At 43.1% G+C, this 23126-nt stretch overlaps 1 protein-coding gene across 3 annotated transcripts in view; it reads left to right on the top strand.

Moving 5' to 3' along the window:
- Positions 1 to 9845: 9845 nt before the first annotated feature.
- Positions 9846 to 23126, top strand: part of LOC111150790 (exonuclease 1) — a 34043-nt gene continuing 20762 nt past the window's right edge. For 2 of the 3 annotated variants that reach the window (XM_022508388.1, XM_022508391.1), the window contains exons 1-8: positions 9846 to 9977; positions 11092 to 11260; positions 13765 to 13884; positions 16256 to 16379; positions 17341 to 17478; positions 18668 to 18880; positions 20152 to 20339; positions 21063 to 21159. In XM_022508388.1, coding sequence (XP_022364096.1) covers positions 11100 to 11260; positions 13765 to 13884; positions 16256 to 16379; positions 17341 to 17478; positions 18668 to 18880; positions 20152 to 20339; positions 21063 to 21159 — 1041 coding nt within the window. In that variant the 5' untranslated portion in view covers positions 9846 to 9977; positions 11092 to 11099. Of the gene's footprint in view, positions 10194 to 11091; positions 11261 to 13764; positions 13885 to 16255; positions 16380 to 17340; positions 17479 to 18667; positions 18881 to 20151; positions 20340 to 21062; positions 21160 to 23126 lie in introns of all 3 variants that reach the window. The other variant, XM_022508389.1, reaches the window with a different exon arrangement.

Here is a 23126-nt window from a genome sequence, read left to right on the forward strand (position 1 = left end):
ATGTCTCTTAATGAAAATACCCTACATCGCTGGGGAAACATTAGAAGAGGGCCTTTAAAGAACTGGTGGTTTAAATTGCTAATCATTTGCAGAAGGGCAGTCCATAAACATCAAGGACAATAAGATCAAGATAATCAAGTCCTGCAATTCCTCTCCAAGGAATTTATTCCAAGGAGGTCGTGGGATAAGAGGATAAAGATGTAACTACGTCCACCATCTACAAGGAAAGATAAAAACAAGCTAAACATCCAATGATAGGTAAATAATTCAATCATAATGATTCATCCATAATGAAGAAATATATAATATGATATTTTCAAAAATACTTCACAGGAAAATGCCCATGAGATAACATATGAGAAGAACTTGAGACTATATATACACACACACATATATATATATATATATACATTGCCAAAAAGACATAGACTGGTAACAGTAGTTACCTCTGAATAGTTGGATTTCAGTCTTCCTGGGGGCTTTTGTTTCCTTCTCCATACATTTCTGTGTTTACCTAGGGTCACTATAAAATACGCAGTACAAAAATGTGTATTTCTATTATAATGAGAAAATACACATTTATTTAAGAAGCACAAGAACATCTTGACTTGTCACGAACAGGTAATCTGAGGAAGAAGGACAGGACATCTGGTCTAAGCAGAAATTCTACCCGAGGATGACAAGGTAATTGCCAGGAGCATTTCCATAGTTGTTACTCTTTAGGAGCCAGATCGAAATACAAAATATACAGTATGGTGGGGCGGGGGGGAGATGAGCAGGACTTGTGGTGCATTAGGACCCCTGCCGTAAACCAGCTCATTTAGAGGAGACGGGATGTGCCAAGTAAAACAGAGAGAGCAGATGGTCTGCGGTCCACTCACAGTCATGATCAAAAGGTCACTCAACCCGAGAAGATTTGATGGATAAAGTCAGTGCCCTTTTCAAACAAAAGGTGCTTTGAATCATTACAGTTCCACTGAAAAGGGATTTCTCAGGTGGTCTGATAATTTCTAGAAAGCTACTAGCAGCAATTCACCAGTATCACTTACAGAGAGACCTGAAAATTCAAAGTTTCAGAGGAAGTATTTATATCACTTGAAGAACTAATGAAGACAGGTGGATAAAGATACAATGGCATGGAGATCAGGGTATGACATCTGGGTTATGCCAACCCAGAAATGCTTTTCCCAAAAATATTTGTAGACTCTACACTGCCTTATAGGAATTTCGAAGCAGAAAAGGTTAGTCCACATTGAATGGAGACAGACTCCCAGTGGAATGGGCTGGGTTCACTATGACTGACACACTTCTTGAGCCAAGCCTCCGTAGCAGAGGATCTAGTCCCCACTGAGCAGAAATACCTCAGCCTGGAGACCAGCTGTAGGTGGTGTGCATAGAGAAGGAACCCAAACCCTAAAGAATCACTGAAAGCCAATGAATTCAAATTTCCTTCTGGAATGGTCATTGGGATCATCAGCTGTGGTGGTGGGCATGGTCCTACTGAGCCTTCTCAGTAGCTTCTTCTCATGAAGGTACGAGGGCAGTGAGCACCTACCTCAGTGGGAAAGAGTGATCCCTGAAGGTAGGGCAGGAAAAAGCAAGGAGGCTGGGAGGGCATCAGTGTGGGGACAAGTCAGATACCCTTCTTTGTGTCTTTGTGGAAATTTAATCATCGAGAATCAGCAGAAGAGAAATGAAAAATATGTATCACCTAGACAGATACCCAAAGATTTATGAAGATCTACATATTTTATAAAGTCACCACATTTTTTACTCCTGAAAACTAATCAAGCAGAGCAGTGGGGAGCTATAGCGTGTTCTGCTGAGGTGCTTTTGAAAGCTAAATAAAGCAAATGTTTGGAAAACAATGTTCTAGGGGAGACGATTCATTATACAGTAGGTAAAAAGAACTGAAGAAAGTTGTTCAAGACTCAGAGGAAAGGACAGTGCAAACTTCAGAGCTTTGAGTCCTCTGTTTGCAGAATGAATGGAAGTGAGCAGGAAGGAAAGCTTGGATGTGATGAACAAGTGACCCTGGAAATGTACACAGAGGTGAAGACTCAGAACTGATAAAGCAAGACCAGGGCTTAATGACATTTAGCTTCTTCACATAAGACCCACTTCATTCTTCCCATCACTCATTCCATAAATACTTAATAAATACTCCCTAGGTACCAGGCTCTGCAAGGTTTAATAATATCATTGCCTCCCAGTGCTCTGACAGATTAACCTGGCACAAGTGTAGTGAGATTTTTTTGACAAGTGTGAGTAGGACCTTTCCCAACTCACCTGCTATACTGGACCTCCCTCCCTCTCCCTGCCTGGGCAGATTTAATGATTTTCATAGTACTACGTTCCTACTTCCTATTGATTCTGTTCCTATTGTGGCTCCCTTTTATTTTACAGAAAGATGTTCAGCGTTTTGGTCTATCTCCCCACTGGTCTCTAAGCACCATGGGCACAAGGACAATACGTGTCCTTGCATTCGTACTCCTTAGCTAAGAGCGTGTCTTACACGTCATAAACACTCTGCAACTATCTGGCAGTATTGAGCTCTGCCAACAGGTCTTGATGCCTTCAGCCTCAGTTTCTTAACTAGTGCCATGGAGAGGACAGTTAGGCAAGAGTGCTGCAACAGTGCTTGACACAGGCAGGTGCGTGTGGCGACACAGGCCTCCTGAGCGCTCTGGCCCTCCTTCTCCTGGTAACATCAATTAATTTCTCTTTTGGAAGTCACCTTTTACCGCGCTTAGCTCATGTGATTTCAGTGGCGCTGAGACGGCCTGCCTCTTCTCCCAACCCTGCTTTCTAGGCTCGGGCATAACCAAAGCCGGGTAGATTAGAGCCAGTAAACCCTTGTCCTGGGCCTTTTGCTGAAGCAGTTGAGAAAAGGCTCCCTCGTCCCGTGGAAGTTGCTAAGTGATTAGATATTAACTTTTGAGCTGCCAAGATGGCCCCCACACACGGCCTGTCTACAAACACTTCATGTCAAGTGTTGGTGATATCGTTTGTTCTCTTAGATCCACCCCTGCTTAAATCCTACCCCTGAACTTTCCAGGTATAAGAGTGTGCACCACTTTGCCAGGGCTCCTGCAACAAAGAACCACATACCAAGTGGCTTAAACAATAGAAATGTATTATCTCACAGTTCCAGAAAATAAAAGTCCAAGATCAAGGTGTTGGTAGGTTGGTTCCTTCTGAGGGCTGTGAGGGAGGGATGTGTCCAGGGCGCTCCCCGTGGCTTGCGGACAGCTAGCTTCTCCAGTGTCTCTGACATTGTCTTCCCTCTATACACATCTCTGTATCTACATTCCCCTTTCCATAAGGACCTCAGTCACAGTGGTGATATCCCACCCTAATGACCTCTTTTTAACTTAATTATCCCTGTAATAATCCCATCTCCGAATACGGTCACATTCTGAGGTACTGGGAGTTAGAGCTTCAACATCATCTTTTTTGAGGGGGATAGAATTCAACCCATAACAGAGGGAATAAAGTCCCTTTTTACAAGAGCTAGTTTAAGTTGGGTCTCTGTCATTTGCACTGAAAAGACTTCTGCACAGTGAATTTCAATTTCCATTCCTTACCTAACTAAGTAGTCTTTTAGGTCTCGGCAGGTTTCCAGAAATGGGTGATAATATGCACAGGAACAATTTTTATTTCACCAATTCAGTTCCTTCTGAGGAGTTCTTGAGGGGAAGCTGAGGTTCAGATGAGTCGTGCAGGAGGGGACCTGGGCTCTCATTTTGATTCTTCTGTTATGAATGAAGTTGGCCAAATCAACTACAAAGAGAACAGCAATTTCGTTTTAAAGGGAAGTAGCATAATGCTATAAAAAGCCATTAAGTTAAGGAGGAAAATGTCTTCTTAGATAAAATATTCTGACTCTACCATTTGTTCTATGCTATTATGTGAGCCCTTGAACGGAGCTAAAAACCTTCCTTTTTGTGAAAATCACAAACCTGAACTCTCGCTAAGTGACAGTGAAGACCAAATAAAAAATATGTGTGAAAGCTCTTGGCCCGGTATAGATCACTACACACTATTAAATGTCGTGGGCTTCTTTTTTTTCACTTAACCAATATTGAGACATTGTATTTGCTTTACATACAACATCTCACTTAATCTTTGCAATCCTGTTAGATCTATTACCCACCCCAGCTTCAGATAAACTGAAAAATAAGGAGACGAGGACATTTTCCTTAAGTCGGCTGATTAATAGCTCACGGGTGGCACAGACCAGATGGGAATCCAGGTAATATAGGTCCCGAGCCTAAGCTCTTAACCAAGCGAGGCATTACGTAAGGAACAGCAGACGACAGCTACGGAGATAAAATATGCTTGTAGAAGTACAAAAGAACAATGGGAAAATTGGCCACAGATGTTTGGTAAAAATATTTATTAGATTTTAAATGGTGAGATTAAAGCCTGTGTTTATCCTCTGCTTCTGAAAATAGAATTGCTGGCTGAGTAAGTGCCCCGGAGGCTGAAAGACCAGTAAGTGGACACGAATTCATTATTCTTTCATTCTGAGAGCAGCTGCTTCGTGCACAGTCTGGCTCTCTCAACACAAGGACCACTCGTCCCCTCGTAATCAGTGTGACTCCTTTGTTCAAGCCCAGCCTCTCCATCTTGCATTTCTCCTCACTAAGCAGGCTGGTACTGGTTGTTCTCCTCACTCCATTGATGTATTGACATCTGCTTCGTGTTTCAGGTTGAATTTCACTGAGTTTCTCAATGGCAGTGTCCCTTTGAGCTGTCTGGTGAAAGAGTGTCCTCCATCAGCTTACCACCTTGGAACTATTATCCTGCCATCTTATTGTGAGCCACAACTTCCCACTCAAGTCAAAAAAAGCCACATCTATTTTTACCTATGGTAGGACTGATCCCAAGCTCACTGGGAAAGGGGATTGCATCTTCTCAACTTTGGTTTTTCTAATTAAAACAAAACAAAAACAAAAACTAGAAGCTTTGAGATGAGTGAGTAACCTGGGTGAGTAACCAGTAAAGGTCTTCTGGGAGGGCTGGGTGGGGGTAACATGTTATGTTTATTTTGGGATAATTGGCTTAGCATTTGTTCATCTTTCTGTGTATATTATACATTAATTAAAAAATACACAATAATGAATGGAAGAATTTGAGAAAGCAAAAACAAACAATTCTTCCCCCGCCCGCCCCGCCCCAGACAGTTCTGTCAAGACATTTTACCATAAGGGAAGCAGAGAGATGGGACAAAAGCTGAAGGCGTATTTTAAAGATGGGAGAAAATGACTGTTTGGGAAACTCCATTTACTCATATTTGCCACAAAGGAGAAACACCTGTCCTGTTATTTACTTAATAGGTTTTCTTTAAATTGACTCATTTTTTAACTTATTTTTTTTAAAAAGCAACTTTCGTAAGTATCACTTGCCGTAACAGAAGTAACTAAAAATGCAATGGAAACAAGTCAGTCAATTAAAATAATTTAAAACAATTAAATGGAAGTAAAAATAAGTCAGATTGGGCTATAAAAACGGACACCTAAAAATAAGTTCCTCAGTCAGTAAACTAGAGCCCTTGATGACCATTCTTTTCTGTTGCAGGACAGCAAGCTTCTTGTCTCACGGAGTCGAAGAGAGACTCTCACAGACCCAAAAGAGTGAAGTGAAGTGAAAGTTTAGTAAGTGAAGGTAAGAACAGAAAGGAAAGAAAAAGCTCTGTAGGGTGAGAAGGGTCCCAAATGGGCTGCCACTGAGGGCTTTTAGTGACAGTCTTACTGAGAACTGACTGGGAAGCTTGTGGCCTTGAGACTCTCCCGCCATCTTGGTTTGTTCCCTTAGCTCTTGTTTAGCTCTGTCTCAGCCTCTCCGGGAATAGTTTCCGAGCCTAGTCAGGGGAGTCAGGGTCCTCCTATCCCTCCTGTCTATCCCTTCACCTCTTCCCTACTCACGGACAGAACCTGTAGGCAGGAAGCATTATCAAGGAATGAGGAGTGACTCACTGCATACTTTTTAATTCGTGGGGCTTAGGAATGGGCAAGTCTTCAAGGAAGCGAGGCTTTCCGGACTTTGAGGGTCCAGCTGCTACCAAGATAAGGTTCCTTTTAAACATAAAGGCCCTCAGGCAGCCAAAAATTCCTTGAGGAAGGTCACATTCTGAGTGTTTCAGGGATCTGTCTCTGGGCTGCAAGCTGGAAGGAGATTTTAATTTAAGTGACTTTTTTTTTTTTTGGCCTTTGTTCCCCTCATCAGTTCCATGTCTATACAACAACCACACTGTTGCTTATCCTCTTCACCCTTACACGGTAAGCATCCTGCTTCTCACACATTCGTGTTGAGCTCAACAGAGAAGTGAAGTGAAAACGCAGTCCCCACAACTCTATGACAAAGAACGCTGACCTTCCCAGCACCTCAGGTCATTCCCGGTTCCAGGTCTCCATGGCATGGAAGGAAGTTTGGAGCTGAGCAAAAGCCTCCCATCCTGCCAAGAAAAAGAACCCGTTTCCACCTCTTTTCTTGGAAAATGCTCATTTTTGTCTAAGTGTGCGGGGTCGGGGGGGGGCACATGCTCTTCAGCTGTTGCTCTGACACCCTGCCTGAAATCAGACAAAGGTGGAGGGGCATCCCAGAGGGGCCCTGAATGATCACCCCTGTTCTGCATTTTAGAAAACTTGACTCCATAACCACAGAGGTAGTATTTTCCAAATTAAAACTGGGATTGCATGACCTTTCAACAAATTAAAAATCAGAGCTGCCCAGAAAAATCTAGAATGCATAGTGCTGTACCTAAGACATTCATTTGTTAGTCCACAAATTCTGACTCTTTTTATCAGCACCAGAGCTAAACATCAGGGATATGAAAATTAGGAGACTTAATCCTTGCCCCCAAGGTAAGGTTTTCAGATAAAAATACAGAATACCAAGTCAAATTTGAATTTCAGATAAACATGGATTTTTTTAGTATGTCCCAAGTATTGCCTAGACATACTAAAAATGTATCTTTGGCTTGTTTGAAATTCAAATTTAACTGGGTCTGTATTTGCTAAATCTAGGGACAAAATCGATTAAAATACAGAACATATGTCAGGGTGAAGGGGTCATTGTAGGGTGTTTGGGTGCATTTAGGGAAAACTTCAAAAAATAGTCTTCAGCTAAGAACTTCGGGGCTATACCACTCATTGCAGAATTTAACAACACACCACCATGATTTGTTCTTTGACTTTTTAAAGGATACATGTTTTACCTGTATAATCAGAGCCTAACTTGCTTGAGGACAGGGACCATTTCTTTGTGTTCCACATACCACCTCGTATGACAGGGACACCTAACACATGTCAGTGCCTGAATTGACTCAAATGGTTCTATCCTCCCAAAAAGTCGAAAGATTCTGTTCAGTAAAATGTAACTGGTGTTTTCTAAAAGTTCCAGGCTTCAAATGCTGCAGCTGAGAATCCAGTCTGACACTTGAGAGTCAAATTAGCAGTAAAGGTATGGACTGTTCGTAGCACAGCAACCTCCTGTGTTCGCTTCATGACGGATTCCATGGAGCTGGGCATCTTTCCAAGGTCTGGGTTCCTTCCTAAGAACCCCAAATGTGGCAGATTCTTGGTTGGACCACAGCTGGGCAGTCCAATGAGTATAAGAACAGTTTTCTACACACGCGCCCCGCCCACACTTAAGATCCTCTTTCCCCTCCTGCAGTTGGGAACTGTCCCACACCGAACCCTGTGGTCAGTTCCAAGCTGGCCCAGGGTGCGGTCTACCCATCCTCATTAGAAGCACAAGGGAAGATAGCTCTGCTAGCCTCAGCTCTAACGACCAGACCTGGGGAGGAGGCAGCCCTATACCCATTGAGCACAGAACCCAAGAGTGGCACCGTTCCAACAATTTCTAAGGTAAAATGTGTTTTGATAGATGTTAAACCAATCATGAAAAGACTTTAAAAGAAGCATAAGAGAAACGTACAGATAGTGAAATGGGGAGCATTTTTTTTTTTTTTTTTTTAAACAAGCTTCTTTCCCTTCAGCTCTTTGAGTAGGAGTCATCATTCCTGCTCATCCCTGGGCCCAGAACACACTCCCTGGTCTGGTCTGAGGTTCTTCCCCAAATTTCTTTATCACAATATCCTTAAGGGAAGAGGACAGATACAAGGTCTAGAGCATCTTGAGGACAGGAAGCCTCACCCCTGTGACCACCAGAGTCTGAAACGTCTTTCAAGTCTGTGCACCATAGGGCTCATTCTCATTATTTGGCTACAAAGCCTGCCCCCTCCGACCCCATTTAGGTCAAAGATGAATGAAGGTGGACGCTAGGTAAAGCGGTAAGGACAGTTTTAATCAGTGATGCACTATTGCAACAGGGAGCACCAGTCCTGCTCTTAACTGGTTTGTACTGAAGTGGGGCAGGGGGAGGGTTGTTTTAAAGAGGGAATGGCGGAGCGGCAGGCGCGGAATGAAGGCTCAGCCGATTCAAGGAGGTGAAAATGACAAAAAGAAGGGAGTGTCACCTGGGAGCGTGAACCAGCGAGTGTAGAAGACGGGCTCCTACCATCCTACAGACTCTGGGAGACAAGACCCTGCCATCGGGTGTTGGCGGGGTCAAAGTAACTTCTGTCGCAGCCTTGAGGTTCATCAGGCAGGCACGTTAAAGGTGGCCAAGGGCATCCTGGGGATGTGGCCTTGAGCTGTTGGGAACTACTTAAGTGTTTTGTTCAAGCCTTTCTGGGCCAAAGATGAGGCCCCGCAGAGAGGAGGGCTCACGAGTGGGGTCCAGGAGCGACTCTGTCACTTCCTAGCTGAATTCCTTACTAACCGCCCCTCTCCCCTCCCAAAGTCTCCGTGAAGGGTCCATAGAATATTATAACTCAAGCCGTATCTTCTGTTTCCCTGAAGCCCGCCGCGCAGGGGTCTCTGGAGAGCCTTGGGGTCAAGTGCACACCGCAGTGACTAAAGGACTAATTTGCAGCAGTGATCTTTCAGGTTGTTTTTAAAAACCCACACAAACGCGCTCCTTAAACCACCGCAGCCCTAACTTGAGGCCCCCTTCAGCGGAGAACTACAACTCCCAGCAGCCCCGGCGAGAGCGAAAACGACCAACTTCCGGTCGCCGTTTCCCGTGGGCCAGCTGCTCTAGCTCCGCCGGCGCCTTCCGAAGGCCGCGCGGTATGCAGGCAGGCGCGGCGGCAGGCGTCGCAGGGCCGCGGCCACCATGGCGTCCGGCGAGGAGCGGGGCTCAGGTCCCGGAAGCGGAGGTCGCGAGAAGCGGAGCCGACGTCGCGGAGGGCGCTCTGGAGTCACTTCCGCTGGGGCGGGACCTCGGGCTCTCCCGCGCAAATTGAAAAGCCCTCGGTGCGCGGTTGCCACCCGGCTCCCGGTGTCCGGCGCCGCCCGCCTCGGGTGCTCTGGCCCAGGTGAGCTGGGGGCGTCGGGAGCAGGTTTCGGACCCTGTGCTCACCCGCGCTGCAGCGGACGGGGAGAACCGTTCCCGGGAAGGGAGCGGAGCGGGCTGCGCGTGGGCCCAGGGTGGCGTCCCCTCGGGACTCTGGTCGCCCGGGACCGGGAGGAGGGGGTCCGGCGGGGTCTTCCCGCCCCGGCCGCAGGATCCCGAGTCGCGCTGCAGGCCGGGCCAAGGCTGCCCCGAGCGCGGGACGGTCCGCGGGCGCAGGCTCCCGCCCGCCGGACTCCTGCAGGGCTGCTGCTCAAGCTAGCAGCCCCGCTTTCACGTGCAGCGCCGACTCTTAAGTGAGGAAAAGCGAATTTTCTTCTTGATGTCTTGCAGGCGAAAGGAAACCTGTCTCCTGGAATGGGCTTGCGGGGCACTCGTGCACGGCCGGTGGACAGGAGTGAAGCGGGGAGGTCGCCGGTGTGGTCGTACCTAGCGTGTGGCGGGCGGGCGCCCTGAGATGATGCCCGCCGTGTGGCCCCGGGTCATTCCGCTCCGCTGAAGAGGAGACGTTTAGGCGAGCGTATTTACCTAGCTTAGAGGAGACGTTTCCCAAGGTGTGTACTACGTCAGTTTCCCTCGAAGGGAAAGGAAACTCTTTTTAGAGGCATTATCTGAGAGGTAGGAGGCTAATTGCCTTTGTCCAGTTGTGACTTGAGAACACGTGCATCCGAGTTACCCGCGGTATTTAAGAGCCAGAACCCCCCACCTGGCTCCACGACCTGGCGAATGCGCTGCTGTCCTAGAGCTCAGAGCTTTGATACAGTATCCAGGTGAGGCTGACTTCTTACCTGTTCTTTCTTGTCTCCGCCCCGCCCCCCCTCCGACTTAATTTTTGCTGGGAGGGGTTTATGTTATGAAATGCTAAGCAGCTGTTCAGCCCCATTGCTTTTACTTTTTATCTTGAGTGGGGCTGACCCTTGAACCACAGGGGTTAGAACTGTGAGGTTAGAATCCACGGATTCGTGGATTTTTTTTTTCAACTAATGCAGTACAGTACTATAAATGTATTTTCCTAGTGATTTTCTTAATGCCATTTTCTTCTCTCTCTGGCTTACTTTGTTTAAAGAATATAGTGTATAATACACATAACGTACAAAATATGTGTTAACCGGGTTTATGAAATTGGTAAGCTTCTGGCTATTAGTAGTTAAGTTTTGGGGGAGTCACAAATCATATATGGATTTTCTGCTGGGTGGGGGTGGAAGCATACAACCCCCCCTCCTTGTTCAAAGGGTCAGCAGTAGTGCTTCAGAAAGGTGTGAGCCAGCTCCAGAATTTCCGTAAAGAAGGGACTTCCAGGCTTCTTCCTGGCTAGAAGGACATAGATCTTAACAATGCCTTTCTGGAGAGATAGAGATTCGAGCGCTTTTAGCACTTGCTGGGTGCCTAGGCTTGGAATGCATGTCCCGATTCCAAGGGGGAAAGCACTTGGAAAGAATAAACCATTGTGGAACTGTCAGTTGACATTAGTGTAAATACCGTGGACTGGAACTTCCAGGCAGAGACGAGCCCACTTAACGTATTGAAGAGCTTTGATTCTCAAATATCAAGCAGTAACAGTTGCTCTATCCATTTCTGAGCTCTTTTTCTTATTTTTCTAAAACTTTTGAGTAAATGTATTTTGCTCTAAATATTGCTGTTTTTCCTTTCTCCTCTCACATCACATAGTTGGCGCTATGGGGATACACGGACTACTGCAGTTTATCAAGGAAGCTTCTGAACCCATCCACGTGAGGAAGTATAAAGGACAGGTAGTAGCTGTGGATACGTATTGCTGGCTTCACAAAGGAGCTATTGCTTGTGCTGAGAAACTAGCCAAAGGAGAACCTACTGATAAGTAAGTTGGGACCTCGTATTAGTTCTTTGCCAACTAAGAATCAGACTTATATTGGGATCATTTTCATTCAATGCCTGGTTTACCAAGAAGTGAAACTGACAACATTGCCAAATCAGGAGCGACTTCATTCTGGGATGTAGTGTTAAGACACCGAGAGACAAAAACCAAGGACTGTGTCTTTTATTTTTTACCTAAGAAACTGAGCCCTGTTTGCAAAACAAAACAGTTGCTTCAAAGGGACGAGGTGTTCTGACTCCCCTTTACTGTACTTGGGGCCCAGAGTGGTGGGCCTTGCTGATATCCAGTCATAACTATGACCTCATTTGAGGCATGTTCCATGGACGAATATCTTCTCTATTTTTTAACATAGAAACATTAGAAAAAGGAGCAAGTATAATTTCAAAACAGAGATTTCCCAGAGCTATGTGATCACTATTATGAATTTTCTTTTTTGCGATATGTAATTTATCTCCTAGAGGAAAGGCTCCCAGATCCTTAATGTAACTTACTTAATCACAATGAAAAATAGGTAAAATGTATTAATGCTGTTTGTTTCCTGGAGGAAAGAGGGAAAGGCTTTATTGAATGGTGAATGTTTCGGGCTTTCATTCTTCTCCAGTTAATTTGACCAAAAGTGACCTGGACCAGACAGTACATGTGGGATCTGAAGGAGCCCGGGCCCTGCTGCCACTCCATCTGCTGGTTTCTTTTTTTTTTTTTCTTTTTTTTTTTTTTAAAGGCCATGTCTTTTCTGCCACTGAATTTGAGTAACTGCAGGTAGCTGAAGACTGCAAGTTTTTCATTCTACCTGTAGTGTTTCTTTAAATAGCACTTCACAGGTGAAGAACTTTCTCTAGTTTTTTGTAATCTTGGGGATTCTGAGATTTTTGACTAATATGGAAGAATTGTCCAAAATACAGAAAACATCCTTTATTAGAGATGTCATTGATGCATTCCCCAGACCTGCCCTGTAGTAATTTATTGAACTAAAAAGCTTCAGGACTTCCTACAAAGTACTGTGGACTTTAATTTTTTTTTTTCCTCACAGCAGCTAATAAGTCACATTTGATACAGTTTACTTTTTCTTTCTTATCCACCTTTGGATGGGGATATTAACCAGAAAAGGTGAGAAAATTGGGATAAGTGTATGATAAGCCGTTATGACCGTTATAAGGAATGAGATAGATCTAATACACTGACCTGGAAAGATATCGGCAACAGGGGTCTGATGTTTGGATTCTGTCTGGTGAAAAAAATATGTGAATTTCCTTTGAGATTTGTTATGGTTTTGTATTGGCTTTCCCCTGCTTTTTACATGATACTTCACTAGTAGGCCCAGAATTAGCACAAAGTCACTGTTCTGAAGACCAGTTCGTGTCTGTTGCTGCTGGTTTACAATAAAAAGAAGGACCACATAATGAGTCTTGCATTAAGATGAGTGTATGTGCTTTAAAAGATTATCTTTTAATATTATGTCTATTTCTGTTCGTTAAAGTATCCTTTTCTTTATAAATGAGGGAAGTTGTAATGTGGCTCTTTTTGTTAATCGCGTTGCTGGAATAAAACGTGATACAGATCCTTGTCTGGATCCTAGACTGTCGGGGTGGTGGGGTGATGAGCAACGTTGTGCTGGAGCCAGCTCATGCGAGTTTGCTGTATAACACCTTCTCTCAGTTCAGCATTTGGTGACCCCACGTTGGTGGTTTATTCACCGTTGTAACATATTCGTGTCAGGGAAATTGACAAATGCTAGGGAGCAGGCGCCCCTTCCCCCAGAACTGGCTGTTAAACCTTTACCAGGACACCGCTGGTTATAAGAAATACCGGACCCTTGGACAAAGTTTAATATACACTGTATATTGGATGATATTTTATTGATTTTAAGTACCTCGGGTGCGATAATGTATTGTTGGAGGAATCCAATATTTATTGTACCATTCTTTCAATTTTTCAGTAGATTGGAAATTTTTCGAAGCAAAAAAATATGTATATATATATATATATATATATATAGGGGGAAAAGGCAAGATTTGGAAGCACAAAATATCAGAACTGGAAGAGATGTCAAAGCCTTTTCATCTGCAGATAAAAGCAGGATTTACAGCGTCAAATAACTCACCAGCTGTCGCAGACCATAGGATCCAAGGCAGGATTTGAACCCAAGTCTAAATTAGAGTTTTCATTTCCTGTGAAAGCATTTGCTAAAAAAAAAAAAAAAAAAAAAGTAAAAACTTCGTCTTTGCATAATCTGTCTCATCTGGTTTTAAAAAGAGCAAGAGTAGGGGCACCTGGGGGTCTCAGTTGGTTAAGCGACTGCCTTCGGCTCAGGTCACGATCCCGGAGTTCTGGGATCTGAGTCCCGCATTGGGCTCCCAGCTCCATGGACAGTCTCCCTCTCATGCTCTCTCACATAAATAAAAAAAAAATTAAAAAAAAAAAAAAAAGCAAGAGTATTACCTTACAAGGTGCCCTGCACCTAAATGCATTTTTCTCTATTTTCACAGGTATGTAGGATTTTGTATGAAATTTGTAAATATGTTGCTCTCTCATGGGATCAAGCCCATTCTTGTGTTTGATGGATGTACTTTACCTTCTAAAAAGGAAGTGGAAAAGTCTAGAAGAGAGTAAGTTGATTCTCTATTCACTCTCTAATTTAATTGCATTAAGGTCTGATGCTGTAGTCTGTATACCAATTTTTTTTAAATTTTAATTTGTTGAGGCTTGCTTTATAGCCTAGTACTTGAACAAATTTCTTTAAGTGTTCCGTGTGTGCTGGAAAGGAATGTGTATTCTCCAGTTATTAAGAGGAAGATTGTATATCGACCAGTCAGTCAAGCTTATTGATTATGGTGCTCAAATCTGTATCTTTACTGTTTTGTGTCAAAAATTTCCAAGAATAGTATGTTAAAATTTGGTACTGGATTTGTCATTTACCTTATAGTTCTGTCCACTTTTGTTTTGTTTATTTTGAAGTGATTTTATTGGTTGCACTCAAGTTTAGAATTAGTTACATTTTTGTGGTAACTGAAACAATATGTAGTGACTCTTTTAATCTCTAGTTATGCTTTTTATTTTCCTAAAGTCTATTTTGACATTAGCATACCCATAACTTTTCTGTTTCTACTTTTTTTTATTTATTCACCTTTACTACATTCATACTACATTACTGTATTTTTATTTATTCAGCTTTACTACATCATTGGTTTTTTAGGTTTGCCACTTAAAAAGAACACATTACTGTGTGTGTATGTGTATGTGTGTGTGTTTTAAGATTTATTTATTTGAGAGAACATGTGTACTTGAGTGGGGGAAGAGAGGCAGAGGGAGGCACAGCGAGAGAAGGAACACAAGCAGGGGGAGTGGGAGAGGGAGAAGCAGGCTTCCTGCTGAGCAGGGAGCCTGATACTGGGCTTGATTCCAGGACCCTGGGATCATGACTTGAGCCAAAGGCAAACACTTAACAACTAAGCCACCCAGTTGCCCCTGGAGGCTCTGATTCTTAAAGCCAGAACTTTAAAAATTTTATTTGCAAAGGTGTATCTGAAATTGTCTGAGCCCACATTCTATTACAAATAGACAGTTTACTAAATATACTCTTAATAAGAAGTTAGTAGGTTCTAGGTTAGTTCTAAAAGGATAAGTGACAGTCCCAAGCTAGTATGGCTAAGGGACTAAGCCAAACCAGATCCCATCTGGGTATCCCACACCATGTTCTTAATTCTAATTGCAGATTATTATTTTCTCTTGCTAAGCTCAAAAACGGCAACAACAACAACAACAACAATAAAAAGTTACACTATATATCTCTGACCCATGAACTCTTTTTGTCTTTGTAGAATCAGCTTTCCCTGTGCCATTGAGAGAGGCACTTAAAATCCTTTTCTCCAGGTCTCTTCATCTGTGGAGCCCCGTCTAAAAGTGGAACTAGGGAATGTGTGTGTCTGTGTGTGCGCTCTTACTTAAAGATCAAAACCTCGTGGGTTCTGACTGATTCTTCTGGTTCAGACTCACGGCTGTGGTGCATCTTTATCTCCTTTCTTCCATACGGAGAACTTTATTTTCAAGGGCACAGGGGGGATGAAGTTACAGTATCTAATAATGACTCATTTGTCTTATCCCAAAATAAGTATTTTGTTACACTCAACAGTAGATTCAGAATAAAATACTGATACTACCATTACCAGTAGGATTATTGAAAACAGTTAAAATGTCTTTCTTTCTTCCTCTCTCTTTTCCCATTTTAAAATTAGTAGTTCTGTATTGTCAGAATGTGTGCTGTCACTGCCTCCCTGTTTAACCGTATTTAGTATTAGTTCTACAAATTACCACATTCTTGATTGTTATAGACCGTTCTTATGCAGATGTTTGGGTTTTTCTGAAATTAGTTCTAGTAGATCCCACAAGCTCACAGGAAGTATTTCTCAAGTTCTTCATATGTTGATAACTGGACATCTTTATGCCTGAAAGTTCGTTTTGATGGTGTGAAAGCCTTGATTCACATTTTCTTAAGTGTCTTAGCTACTCCATTTTCTTTTGACATAAAGCATTTCTGTGGAAGTCTGAGGATAAGCTTGTGTACGTGTGTATTATAAATCACTTGTGTTCCTTTTGGGGCACCTGGGTGGCTCAGTCGGTTAAGCGGCTGCCTTCGGCTTAGGTCATGATCCCAGGATTCTGGGATGGAGCCCCACATCCGGCTCCCTGCTCAGCAGAGGGCCTGCTTCTCCCTCTCCCTCTGCCTTCTGCTCTGCCTACTTGTGCTCTCTCTCAATCTCTCCGTCAAATAAATAAATAAAATCTTTAAATCAATCAATCAATCAATCAATCACTTGTGTTCCTTTTACCTGGAAGCCCAGAAGATCTGGGTTCATGTTCTCAGGGACTTGGTAAGCACTATCAGATGAGTCACACTCCCGCCCAGGAAAATTTCTTGAATTACCGTTTAATTATGGTTTCTTGAGTCAGCCTCTTGATTTTTTTTTTTTTCCCTTGCAGAAGACGACAAGCCAATCTTCTTAAGGGAAAGCAGCTTCTTCGTGAGGGCAAAGTCTCAGAAGCCAGAGAATGTTTTACCCGTTCTGTCAATATCACACATGTGATGGCCCACGAAGTTATTAAAGTAAGCCAAGTGAGAAAGCCAAAGTAACATGGCTAAGTTCATCAAAACTAATTGAGTCATTTACAGATGGAGGAGCAAGAAAGCGAAGGGAGGGAGATTATTCTAGGCCTAACTTCAAGGAAGTGCCGGTCTCAGGAGGAAGAGAGCAGCGTCTTTCAGCAGAGCAAAGGAGTCCAACAGTCTCCAAGGGAGAAATCCTGAGGACTAAGGGATGCCCTCCCTTTTAGGTATTTGAGCTCGGTGGGCACCTTCTATAGAGATGGAAGGGATAGTTCTTGGAGGGCCAGCCTCACCCCGCTGCCGTGTAGTCGTCAACACTTACCACCTCCACTCCTGATGGCCGTGGGATCTGTCAGACCAGCCTCACCGGCTCAGGACCTCTCAGACCCCTAGTCTCCTCAGCCTGCTTCTGCATGGAAGCTTCTTACCACCATAGATCTTTGCACGGCCAGCAGCCCCAGCCCACAGGTCCCCTGCTTCAGGCCTCTGTTCAAATGGCTTAGTAAACATGGGAAAATAAATACAGTGATTTGTAGTTTTATCAAAACAGTGTAGTATAGACTTTTGTAGTCTGAAAAGAAAATGTTTTTACGGGAAAAATATATTCAGAGCTCCAAACAAATGTCCTGTAAGCTTTGAGAGTCTAGGCATCTTAAGATGCAAGCTTTCTACTGTTTGAAATAATTAAGTTTCTGGCTTGTAATTGTTTTCTCCCTCTGAATGTACAGCAGTATTTTCTCCTATAAATTGATTTTTTTAAAAAGATGGCTATATGATTGTGGCATTGTGGCTGTATGATTAGTTCAACATGTGCTAGGCCTAGAAGTAGGAAAACTTACGCCGAAGGAAATGATTTCTGAAAATAACACGAGCAAGTACATGTGGGCTGGTGATGAGATGGGAAGTTGTCGAGTGCTTTCTAGACGCTGTGCTGGAGATTGACTCCAACCTTCTCTGGCAGGCTGCTCGGTCCCAGGGAGTAGACTGTCTGGTGGCTCCGTACGAAGCAGACGCGCAGCTGGCCTACCTTAACAAAGCTGGTATTGTACAAGCTATAATCACAGAGGACTCTGACCTCCTCGCTTTCGGCTGTAAAAAGGTACTTGACTCCCAGCTACTATATGCTGCTTTTCTGTGCAGTTGGCAGTGGTATAAAGTGAGGAAATAAGGTTTTTCCTCTCCAGGAATCACTATTTTATTTAACACTTGCCGTTAACCTCTATTATGATGCTAATAATTATTTTATTTAAAATGAAGTTTTTGCTGCTTGACATTTGTGTAATATGGACACTTTTTCAGAATAAGCCCTTAAGGTTAGAAGGTTTTATTGTTTTATCCAAGTTCTTCAGTAGAGAGTAGACTTTTTTTTTTTTTTTTTTTTTAGGATTTTTATTTATTTACTTGACAGAAATCACAAGTAAGGCAGAGAGGCAGGCAGAGAGAGAGGGGAAGCAGGCTCCCCGCCAAGCAGAGAGCCCGATGCGGGGCTCGATCCCAGGACCCTGGGATCATGACCTGAGCCGAAGGCAGAGGCTCAACCAACTGAGCCACCCAGGCACCCCAGACTTATTCTTATTTTTGCTATAACTTATATGCTTTACATTTTTCAATTAGGTGAGTTAAATAACTTAACCAACCAGATGCTTTGCAGTTAGAATTATGTATAAAACTGTTCAATGGAAAATGTTATCATGATATTGTAACGGGGGAATTAAGATACAAAACCACAAAATGATCTCATTTTTGTTACTGCCAATGTTGTTTATATCATTTATAACATATTTATAATATACGATATCGTTTATATCATCTGTATATTTCATAGATGACTAGAAGGATCTGTCAAAGGGTAAATGCTGGGTGACAGTGATAGATGAGAAATGTCAGGCAACTTCTGTTTTCTTCTTCCTGAATTTCCGTGTTCTCCAAATTTCTTACGATGAACATGTATTACTTTAAGGATAAGAAAAAGGGATTTTTGTATGAATTGCTGTTTGATTGCCATGACAACCCTGGGTGTCAGTCAGAGGTAAGAGGTGCAGAAAAGGCATTCTTTCTCCCAGAGACAGAACAAGGGAGTCCAGGCACACGACCTTCTCTGTCGTCGTCTATGCTTCAGTTTAACTTATTTGCAGATTTCACACTAATTATCTGGCTTGCCTATCTCTCTTCTCTCTCAGTACGATGATAAAGAACAAGAAAGAATTCTTAGGAATATCACAGTGGACTGGATAATGAAACATTAAAATGAGCCTTATAGGTGTTAAAAATTTCCCTTCCTTTTGAAGGTGATTTTAAAAATGGATCAGTTTGGAAATGGACTAGAGATTGACCAGGCGCGGCTGGGCATGTGCAGACAGCTTGGGGACGTGTTCACGGAGGAGAAGTTCCGCTATATGTGCATTCTCTCGGGCTGTGACTACCTCTCCTCGCTGCGTGGGATCGGCTTAGCGAAGGCCTGCAAAGTGCTAAGATTAGCCAATAATCCAGACATCGTGAAGGTAAGAGTGAGTCACCCACTGTCCTGTTGAACTTCTGGAGCATTTCTTACATCCTAGGTGACCACTTCAGAATATAAATTTTAAATATTTTATCCTGTCGATAACCCATATTGTGTCCTCAAAAGGACAAAATGACTAAAACACTAGAATTTTGCTTTTGGCAACTTTTTAAAATGAAGACCAGTATCAAGAGATTTAAGAACAAAATGTCCTAGATAGAATTAATGTTAAAATGTATAGTCTTCCAATTTCTATGCTGTTCTCTGTAGTAGTGGTTCTCAAATTTTTTGGTGTCAGGATCCCTTTACACCCAACTCGAATCTCTTGGTGGCAACATTTTTGTTAAATGGGTAATAGCTGCTGCTATTTACTGACTCAAATTCAAACCAATAAAATGTTGGCTATTTTAAAGCGAATAATAAATTCACTACATGTTAGCATATATAGGATATTTTAATGAAAAGGAGCCCTGTCTTCTGAAAAGGCAAAAATTATGACCGGAATTGCACATTTATGTAAATCTCTTTCACATGGCTTGATAGAAGACCGCCGGGTTTCTTCTCTACTGCCTCTGACGCAGTAGCACGTGTCCGTGTCCTCCAGAAAACGGAGGCTCCTGTGTCACCGCTCTGTCGCTTCTCTGATATCTTTACCTTCAAAAAAAAAAAAAAAAGAAAGAAAAGAAAAAAAAAACTAGCATATGTTGAAGAAGCTCATTTTGCCACCGAGCCGCGCTCTGCTTGGGTGATCCTCAGGAGTGGCAGTGGCAGAGCCGGGAAGGGAGCCGTGGGCACTGACTAGCGGTGGCTCCAGGGCCAGACTCTGCTCTCCGGCTCTCCACTTGAGTGTGTGAGGAAGTGTTTAAACCACTACCAGCTTTAGTCATCCGTGACTCTAACCAAAGTTAGAATGTTGGCTTCATTTTTAATTCTCAGGTTTTGTATGTTTGTATTTTGCTTTTTGGATGAACGGGACTTTGAGGGCAAGGAATGTGTCTTAATGTCACACCTGGGAATGTAAACTGGGTGTGTAACTGACAGGTTCATTCTTCAGGTTAATTATAGAGAAATCAAGGAAAATACTGTTACAGAGGTAGTTTTTAGTGATATGAAATGGCCATGCTTGCTGGTAGAGGCTTTCGGTACAGATGTAATGAATAGATACTGTGTCTCCTCAGCCTCCTCTAATGTGAACGACTTGATCTTGGTGACGCTGAATTCCCAATTCCGTATTTGCAGATAACCAGTAAATATTTTTACATCCATTATTAGGTCATCAGGAAAATCGGACACTATCTTAAGATGAATATAATAGTACCAGAAGATTACATCAAAGGATTTATTCGAGCCAACAATACCTTCCTTTATCAGCTAGTTTTTGATCCCATCAAAAGGAAACTCCTCCCTCTGAATGCTTACGAAGACGACATTGATCCTGAAACACTAAGCTACGCTGGGCGGTATCCTTTCTGAACCAGAATAGTAGAATTTTGCACTTCCATGTTTTTATGGTGATATTTTTAGTGAGGCATTGAGTAAAAAGCCTACAAATTGTTTTTGCCCCCTTTTTTTTTTTAATACAGTGAAGCTTATGTTTTGTTCATTTTAGTTACTGTGTGGTGAAAATTCAGAGCATCATTTTGTTTATAAACCTGCGGCTTATCCATTATAATGTGCTCATTTCTTAGGATGCCTTGACTGAAACACACACTGAGTCAGTCGCTGAAGATACACATTCCAAAGGTGGCACTTCTGGGCCAGCAAGCTCCACTTCCCAGGAGGGCACTGCGGATGTGTGAGCATGCCAGCTGAGCATTCCCTCTCTGTCCCCCTTGGAAGGAATTGTCTGTGACTTGGGGCTTTGCTTCCAAAAATAGCCAGTCCCCGCAGTGACAATAGAATACACTTTTTTTTTTTTTAATTTATTTTATTTGTTTATTTGACAGAAACACAGTAAGAGAGGGAACACAAGCAGGGAGAGTGGGAGAGGGAGAAGCAGGCTTCCCACTGAGCAGGGAGCCCCATGCAGGGCTCCATCCCAGGACCCTGGGACCATGACCTGAGCCGAAGGCAGTCGCTTAACCAATTGAGCCATCCAGGTATCCCTAGCCTACACTTTTCGATCTTATACATTACTGTTCAGTTGTCAATAAAGGCATTTTTCCTTAATCTTACCAACCTAGGTATTTTGATGATTCCATAGCTCTTCAAATAGCCCTTGGAAATAAAGATATAAACACTTTTGAACAGATTGATGACTACAATCCAGACACTGCTATGGTAACATTTTAAGGACTTTTTTTTTAATGACTTCACTTTTATTTATTTATTTTGAAAGATTTTATTTATTTATTTGACAGAGAGAGAGAGAGATCACAAGTAGGCCAAGAGGCAGGCAGAGAGGGGGAAGCAGGCTCCCCGCTGAGCAGAGAGCCCGATGCGGGGCTGGATCCCAGGACCCTGAGATCATGACCTGAGCCAGAGGCAGAGGCTTAACCCACTGAGCCACCCAGGCGCCCCATGACTTCACTTTTAAGGAGCACATTTTAGTTATGTCTCAGGAACTATGACTTAAAGATTTTTAGTTAATTTATTGGAGAGTGAGAGAGAGAGCTTGAGCAGGGGGAGGAGCAGAGAGAGAGGGAAAAGCAGGGAGTCTGATGCAGGGCTCGATCCTGGGACTCTTGAGATCATGACCCGAGCTGAAGGCAAGTGCTTAACTGACTGAGCCGCCCTAGCGCCCAAGGAACTATGACTAAAGGCAAATCTTCATTTAATATAAACTATGCATTTCTGTGTCCCAGAATGTGGAGTGTGGGTTTAAAACAACTTGATGCTAGAGAAATTATCTAAGAACATAGGTATATTGGTCAATTTCCTTAGATTAAGCAACCACATGATCTATCACCAGGCCTTTAGACATGAACATTTTGTCTGATTCTAGTAGCATTTGATGCCTTTCTTGTCTCCCACCCTTTCACCTCTGACATTTGGCGTGGTTGAAGGTTCAAACCTAGAAACACGGGAAGTAAACGCTGTTTTCTTGCTCACTCACGAGCACTGCACAAATATTAGTCCATAGGCCCTGAGCTGTGTCTCAGCCGTTTCCTGTTCTGCCTTTTCCCAGTTGCATATATCCCTCCTAACACACTCCCCCACCATTCTTTCCTTCCTTGGACTCTACTCTTTTCTGCTCTGATGTATTCCTTAAGTAAGTGCTGATGACTTTACCTTATTTATGCAGAGAACTCGCACATCTTTAACCTAATCTCTAGTAACAGCCACATAGTTCTGAATGTTTCTTAGATCTGTACATAAATGATTTCCTATAACTTTAAATCTGTCCACAGTCCCGTCATTCCTGATCAGCTTTCCTTAGTGACGTTTCTCCTTTTCAGCACTTACTACTGCCTAAGGTGTGTTTCCGTAGTTTACTCTGTGATCCTTCCCAGCAGAATATAATTTTTATAAAGGCAAGGACTTTGCTAACTTCTCTGCTATAGTATGTTTGCCACGTCTACTTGTTGACGGAATGGATAGCAGTTACATGACCTCTCTGATTCTCAGACTAGAAAACTTGGAAATAAACTTGGGCTTCTCTTTCCTCGCTAAGTCCTTTTGCTTCTTCTAGTTCTTCCGAGTGATAGTTTCTTCTTTCTCGTCACTCGAATTGGGTCTTTTCTCCCTTTGCTCACTAGTTCAGTTCTTGACTGAGCATTTGTTAAGCACTTTAACAAGCATAGGTTAGCTATTGCTCTGGAATATAAAGAAAACTAAAATATAATTCTTTCTCAGGTGCTCATTGCCTAGGGGAGGGAGATGTGGTTTTATATATATAGAAATGTGGAAATTTCTGTCATAGAGATGTATTCTAGGCTCCAGGAAAAAAGTGGGGGTGGGGGATGTACATAACTTCACCTAAGGGAAGAGTGCTTCGTAGTAATAATAGCAAACATTTACTGGGCACTTACTGCATTAGAAATGCTTCTTTTTCTTTTTTTTAAGATTTTATTTATTTGAGAGAACATGAGCAGGGCAAGGGGCAGAGGGACAAGCAGACTCCCCCTGAGTAGGGAGCACAATGCAGGGCTTCGTCCCAGGACCCTGAGATCACGACCTGAGTCCAAGTCAGATACTCAACTGAGAGAGTCCCCCAGGCGCCTCCATTCTCAATGCTGTTCTCAGCAGCTTGTGCGCAGTCACTCATGTACTATTGGACAAGCCTGTGAGGTCAGCACTATTATTCC

Source organism: Enhydra lutris, unplaced genomic scaffold, assembly GCF_002288905.1.
Source record: "Enhydra lutris kenyoni isolate GAN:26980312 unplaced genomic scaffold, ASM228890v2 scaffoldscaffold24, whole genome shotgun sequence".
Lineage (NCBI taxonomy): Eukaryota > Metazoa > Chordata > Mammalia > Carnivora > Mustelidae > Enhydra > Enhydra lutris.